Below are 7,695 nucleotides of genomic sequence, written 5' to 3'. Positions count from 1 at the left end.
AATTTTTACACACCGTCACCCCTGAGTGTATATATTGCCCATCAGTTTTCCAAGCCTCAAACACGACACTACACAACTCAAACGAAGCACTTGATTAAAGTTGAGCAGTGATGCATTGTCAATGTGTTCACAGCCAAAGCTGTTCAGATAAGCCATTCCTTTCTTTACGGGTCCATGGCATGACTATACACATTTTTGTGTTTACACAACCATCGACAAGTTTGCAGACCAAAGCGGAAAACGTGAGGAAATCGATTAACAAGGCCCTGAGCACGATTCATCACTCTCCAAAGCACGAAGCAGGCAGTGAAGTCGATAGCTAAACTAGAGCCTGGCTCTGTCCCTCTGACCGGGATGGCTGATGTTGTCAGGTCTATCAATGGTTCAGAAGTTGTTTGACCGGCGGCTTTGGATGTTGAAAGGAAAGAGCAGGGAAACCTCTGTGTATATGTGCACAGAGGCCCACTAGTATTGTGAGGGTCACACAAGAATGTATTGCGAGGGTCACGCAGAAATAAGTCTCTCCCTTCTCCGCATGAGCACAATACGATCATGTTGCCTCTCTCAAGGCCGCTTGTTCATTGATTTATAAATGAGACACCATTTAATTTCAGCTCTTCCCAGTGAATTTATTCCAGCAGTTATTGGACTGGGTGTCATACGGCTCTGGGGTTGGATTAATGATGTAATAAACACGTTGTCAGAGAAACTTACTCCAAAGGCCAGCGCCACAGCAGCAAAGTCGCTTCCAACACAAGGCACAACTAAAAAGGGAAACGTTTAGAGTGTTTTACATGACGAATATGGTCGCCATTTCTTCATGTAGCTGCTTGTCTACTTGAATTTCTGGATTCTAATAATACTGTCATTTAGAAGATGCTTTTATCCATCCATTTGCGGTAAACAAATCCAATACATTCAGCATACAGTCACTGTATGTGACGCACGCTGGAATCAACCCCACCAATCTGATATTGCAGGCACCTTGCACCTACCATCTAAGCCACTGGAACCAATATAAAATGCAATGGAATTAGACTGCAATTCTGCTATCTTAGACCCCAACTCTGCTATCGAGTGTGATGTAGTAGCTAGCCCAAGGCAGAGGAACAGTCTAGGAATGAGGTCACTCCAATGGCAAATGGATCACTGATATTTATCCAGGTAAGTGGAATTTTTCTTTACTACTCCCCTTGGGTTGTTTGCCCTTTACATTAAGCTGCCTGCTCTGCCCCCTACCTATCCGTCTTGCTTCCTCCTGTCCCCGCCCCTACTAAACACACCCCGGCAGGTCTGTTACCATACCCCTAATGCTGACAAAAGACATATTAACCTGACGGGTGTGTTCCAACATCAAAGACAAGTGTGGTCGTTATAAAGCAGAGTGTCCATGACACACACAATCAAGGCTCTACTTTCCTTGTGATTTCTAAGGCCCTGTCCAGGAATGAACCCTACAGTAAGTCTCTACACTGGAGGCTCCTACGATAACGGAGTTGGAACCATGTTCCATAACATACAATCATCGTTAACATACAATCATCGTCCAATGGGATGACAGATAACTTTCCACTTTCCAATCATTTGTAGTCTCACGGCTACATCAGCTAACTTCATTTAGTGCGTCCAGCACGGCCCGTAAACTGCTTTGATGTTTTTGGATCAATTCAAATTCTCCAGTTCTGACAGACTGATTACTGGAGGAAACAGGTTGAAGATTAGGTATGCAACAACCACAGGGTGGTCAGCGTGTGCATTTAACAACAGTAGCTTTCGAACCCCTTCCTTCCTATTGATTTCTCAAGCGTCTTGGGAGGAAGGTAAACCTTGAGGAATGTTGCAACAATAACACCTTTTCCTTCTCTGGAGAAAAGGCTTCACCCTTGATCAACAACACTGAAGAGGAGTTTTGGGAAAAGAGGGCTTGTTTTTCAGGAAATCGATGTTTCTCTTGTCTATTCCGTTTCAGGTTTCTCTTTAGACACTGGCTGTATTGATTAAAGTTCCGGTGTAGTGTTTTCACTGGTGCAGTAGTGCTCTCGGAAGATGGTGGATCTCTGTGTCTTTAAGGGAAGGGCTGCAGGTCTTTAAGTTGCGTCCCAGAGGACAGGGAGGATAGAGGGCGGATTAGGGTTGGTTAACCATTGTTGTTTTACAGACTATAGAGCTCTCTGTGTGACTTTTGTATTCTCAATTTGGGTAATAGGATTCCACTGGTGAGACCACCAATTCCAAACCAGCTCTATCACAATTTGGAAGCTCTTACAACCTGAGATACCTCCAGGACCTGACTCTCTGTAAATTGGCCACCTGTAGAGAAGCCTCCACTATCACAACTCTGGGTTATTCTATGTCAAATCAATGAAAAAAGAGTATTTTGACACCCACCATCTCAGATTGTTAGAAACAGATTAGTATTCCTGCAACATTATTTTGTAGAAATATAGGTTAATCTCTGATAAATATACCCAAATTGGCCATTTTAATTTCATAGGATTCATATAATATTCAATAGAATTCAAACCCCAAATTTGATTTGGACCAAAGTCCTATCTGATAATGACTAAGTTACACTTCAAATGTGATCTTCAAATCCATCGTTTAGAAGATCAGCCAGTATACAATATCAGTTATTTATGTCTGAAACGTAGTATGAAGTTGGTGAATCTGGTGACGCTGTTACTGTATGTTGTGTCTAATGTTATGTGTCTAATGTCCCATTATACATTATCAAAACTTCAGCCGATGACCTTCTCAGCCGAGAAGGTCATCGGCTGCAACCTGCCGTCTCTCCTGGACCTGTTCCACTCCATGACCAGTAAGAGAGCAGAAAAGATCATCACTGATCCTTCCCATCCTGGTCACCACCTCTTCCATAGACTTCCATCCGGTAAAAGGTTCCGGTCGATCAAGACCAAAACCTTGCGCCACCTGAACAGCTTCTTCCCCATGGCAGTGAGGCTCACAAACAAGCTCCCTGCCTCTCACTGACTCTGGGACTTCCACTCCCCCCCCCCCCCCCCCACCCCACCCTGTCACACACACACAATGCACTGACAGTGTAATTTATATTTATTTAAATTTATTCTAATAAATGAACATGTTCGATAGTGAACATGCCCCATACCCATTTCACAGCCTCTAGCCTCATTGCCTCTTAGCCTCGCACAGCCTACATGATTTATTGTTTTATTGTTCTATTTTGTAAAAAAAATCTTTTTTTTCAACACAAAACATTAGCTGCCAATAGATGTATTTTTAAAGGAAAATTACACAGATTGTCACCACGACTCAACAGAAAGTTATTAGTGATCAGTACTACTCTACATGTGATCCTAAAACAGCTGGGTTTGGATCCAATCCAGGTCAGAGCAGTCAATTCAGGAGGCAAATGGAATTTTCAGGTTTTTTTTTTTTCTTTTTTCTTTTTTTTACATTTTTCTATTTTCAGAATGGGTTCATAAATGTCCCAAGTTCTGATAAAGAGTGTATCCATACACACTTTAAGAGTTGGTTACAAATACTATACCTATGTTTTTATTATTATTTTTTTTTTTTATCTCTGATGCACTGATGGTCTGAGCTGCTTGAAGATTGTATAGAGGCTCATAATCATGAGCTGATGAAATCAGCCTTTTATTGAAATGGAGCATGCTGGCTAGTACCATAGATATCCTCTTCCTGCCAGTGACACCCAGCTGTGAATGATTAGTAGAGGATTCTGGGACATGCCAAGCCCACTACACTTGTTCCCAATGAGGTGCATAACGAGAGAATGCCGGCAGACTGGTAATTCTGTTCTGGTTTAATAGGGCTCCCTGCTACGCTACCAAATATGGATATCGGCATTGCTCTATCGAGTGCATTATCCCACTCGTTAAAACTCAAAGGATTTTAAACACCTGCTCCCCAACTGCTACTGAAAGTATTTGACGGTTTTACAGTCACTGTCAGGCCAACACAGGGATGAAAACACTTTATGTATTTCAGTAGGTTTTCTAAACTTGCTCATATTTACTTGTTTAACTTTTTGAGCAATAAACCCTTTGAAAATGATGTTGCAATGTGTGACACAGTCCCATCCATCAGTCAAGATATGCATCTTTCAAAATGTAACCGTAATGACATTTCTGTAATAACATTGTCATCACTGCCACTCAAATCCGGTTTGTCATTAAAGAATACAATGGGATTAACTCACAGTCCATCTGAATAAGAGGTAAAGGAGGATATGTTAACTCAAGGTTCCCTCAAACAGCAGCCCATCGACCCTGGGAATCCTGCCAAAGCAATTGTCTGCTTTGTGGGAGCGCGGAGCGCTTTCACACTGACTGTACAACCGCAGTGCTGTGCCTTCTATCAGGGTTGAACAGCGCCCTCTATAGCTCAGAAAGCCCTCTCTGGCTCCATGTGCCAAAACACCATAAACAACACAAACCTATCCTCCAAAGAGCTCATTTTTAGCGAGAAACACCATGTACTGGCTTGACTCTAAATTACCCACTTCCACTGCTAGCCTTTGTGGCAGTGAACAACACACAGACCTGTCATTACAGCAATGAGGGCTGAATGCTAAATGCTAATTGGCTGCTCTTTATGTGTGGCGAGTCACCACAGTGGAATAAAGCCTTTGTGATGGATAATGGGTGTTGAAAGCAGCAGCAAAAGCAGAAAGCGAAGGAGAAAGGGTGGATGTCATAGGAAAACAGATTTGTCCCGAGATCAGCTGACCTGGGGACTGGCAAGATGTTGAGTCATACATACAGCAAGCTGGGTCTGAAGCATGACATTGTCGGAAAATATAACACTGTGTGATTGCATTATAATAACACCTTACCAGAAGCTAGATCTTGAATGTGCAAGTTATGGATATCCAATAATGTGCATAACCTAATCAATTTAACAGGAACAAAATGGAATATTTTAGAGTGTGTCTCAATCCATGGGCGACCCAAATGACGCACATTTAGGTTCTATCCCAGAACTTGCCCAAGGATTAAATTGATCAAATACTTGATCGGAATAGAACAAACATGTGCACTGTTGAGAAACACTGATCTGAGAAGCTTGCGACATGGCTTCATTGGACACCATTTATATTCAGTATATAATATACAGTATGACATCTATGAGATAATATAGGCAATGGCACCTTACCTGATATGATGGGAGCCAAGCGGAATATATCAGATAGGCGACTATTGACTGGTTCATAGGGGGAGTCCTCCAGCAAATCATTGCCTGAATATGAGCACACAACAAAATCAATAACCATTGTTATGCTAGGGGGCTCCAGTGTGTGTGTGTGTTTACATGTGTGCGTGGGTGCGTGGGTGCGTGGGTGCGTGCATCCAGGAGGGCACTTTGTGAGTGGCAGGGCAAAGGGGCAGCTGTTGTTGCCCCCTCCCCTCCCCTCCCCTGTGCACGACCCTGGTGTGCGTGTGTGTTTAATGCATGATAATTCCAATTGATCAATGTGTTCAGAAGTTCCATATTTTAGATCAGACATTTCTATGACTGTTTTTTTTTTTATTATTGAAAAACATTTTTTCATTTTTTTTTGGGGGGGGGGGGGGGGGGGTACGCAGGCACATAAATATGTCAACCTTTAACCAGTTTTTGGTCATGATTCGACTTCAGTGACAACTAATGTTCATTGCTCTAATTTCTCCTCCCTTTATTACACTTAATGAGTAGGTTGATTCATGACTATGGCCAACATTCTAATTTGACCTAGGCGTTTATCTCCAATTCGTGCGCAATCACCCATTCAAGTCAATGTATGTTGCGCGTGTATTCCGCCACATACTGTATAATCAGGGCTATGAGGAGGACAGGGAACTTGTAGGTTATATGCTTAAAGTCCTCATATTTGCCTTGCCTCTGTAGGTTTTCATTATGAGTGGTTACACACTATTAAAACCATAGTTATAAGATAAGCTACTCATACCCTGTAAACTCTGGAAAATGCCCCAGAAGATCCGCAGGCAATTTTTCTCCTTCTTCATACCCCTTCTACACCTGCAGTTGTACAGAGGACTTTGCTTCATAGCCTCTATTGCGCTCCGGCACTCTCCCTGCGCCTCGGGACCGGTGACCGCGCTGAAGTTACTCTGCCTTCCCGCCACACACTGTCTCATGGTCCGATACTTGGTGCTGCAGCTGTACTCCCTCAAACATTGTTCGCTCGCCTTTACGCAGTCTAGCCGGCTGGGTCGGGACGGCGTTGTCCCGTCACTCTTTAAGGATGATATTGAATCTGGGAATCATAAGAATAATAATTCTCAATATGGATGATAATGAAAACATAAGATGGTATGTCTCACTCAAAAAGACAGATAGAATAAGCTATAGAGTATATCAGAGCCGTTGCGCGCAGGCTGAAATGTACTCTATAGGCGCACAATTGTTTGTGCATAATTGTTTGTTGTGGCAATAATATTACAACTTTTCTTTTGGGCAATTGGTACTCTCTTTAGTGCAGACCAAAGACCAAAGACTTCTCATAGATTCAATAAATTAGAAACACCAATAGATTAACCATAATGTATGTAAAGGTAAAACAACAAACTGTTATAAGAAGTGGTGCTCTGTTAATTCGGCGTATAAATAGACCTTTGTATGCCCGAGGAGTTAAATGCCTATGCCTTAAAAGGTAAAATGATAAAGCTTAATCAATATGGAGACTGGAAATGTGGGAGCGCGCAGAGACTGGAAATGTGGGAGCGCGGTCTATTCAGTTTGCCACAGTTGCCGTCTACTTTCCACACAATGTATAGCTACATATCCATACATTTTCCGTGCAGTAAAATACTGAAGCTAGGCACTGAACTATGAAATCGTAAAAAAAATGTGAAAGCAATCATGATGAGTAGCCTATGAAATTCAACATAACAATGTAGCCTATGACCATGACTTACCAAGGACGGATAGCATTATGCAAAAAGTTGTTAAAATCATTGCGCTCTCAGTTGGGTGAAACCTATAATGTTGAGAATCGTTTTTCAAAGATTAATTTAAGAAACGATGATGATTTGCAGATTAATCCTCTGGGCTCCCAGTTGCGCATCATGTAGGTGTAGGTGACCATACATTCTGTACATCCAAGCCGTTTTAGAGGACCAACAATCTAGTTACAGTAGTCCACTTGGCACACCCAAAACCGAGTTTTCCACGCGCACGGTCCAAATGTGTGTCCGATGTAGATAAGAAATAATAATGAGCCGCTGATGAAAGAAAGGAGTACGGTTATAGTACTCCAGGTCCGGTCGCTTTTCTGTCCACCCCAACTCCCATACGCTCTCTCGTGTAACTCCAGTCGCACCAAACTGCAACTGCAACGACTAGCACCTCAATGGGCCAATTGGAGAGCGCATAATGTCCATATCTGGTCCAGTCTTATATTTGAATTAAGTGTCTGATAGCGCACAAATTGAGTTTGACAACGATTGCGCACCATCTGGTAATTTACTCAGTTGCATAGAAAGTACCTTTGGGAGAAATTAGTTCAGGTGGAAAGAACTATTTATATATTAAGCTCAAATGCATATTGAGCATGATTCATGTCGTCTGACTCGTCTAGTTGAAATTCTACATCAGAAAAAAGCTCTAAAACGTAATAAGATCAACTCATTGAGATAGTTTAGATGCCTAGTTATAATCACGTCGAGTTCCAGATTCAACCCAACTACGCAC

The 7,695-nt window shown here is 42.3% G+C and overlaps 1 protein-coding gene across 1 annotated transcript in view; it reads right to left on the bottom strand.

Moving 5' to 3' along the window:
* Positions 1-7,695, bottom strand: part of gfra1b (gdnf family receptor alpha 1b) — a gene marked incomplete at both ends in the record, with an annotated part of 51,503 nt that overhangs the window by 21,202 nt on the left and 22,606 nt on the right. Inside the window, 2 exons of the mRNA XM_083688215.1 lie at positions 5,158-5,241; positions 5,951-6,259. Of these exons, the coding sequence (XP_083544341.1) occupies positions 5,158-5,241; positions 5,951-6,259 (393 nt within the window). The remainder of the gene's footprint in view (positions 1-5,157; positions 5,242-5,950; positions 6,260-7,695) is intronic.

The sequence above is a fragment of the Argentina silus genome (assembly GCF_951799395.1).
Source record: "Argentina silus genome assembly, chromosome: 16".
Classification (NCBI taxonomy): domain Eukaryota; kingdom Metazoa; phylum Chordata; class Actinopteri; order Argentiniformes; family Argentinidae; genus Argentina; species Argentina silus.
This window is presented reverse-complemented; position numbering and strand designations above follow the sequence as displayed.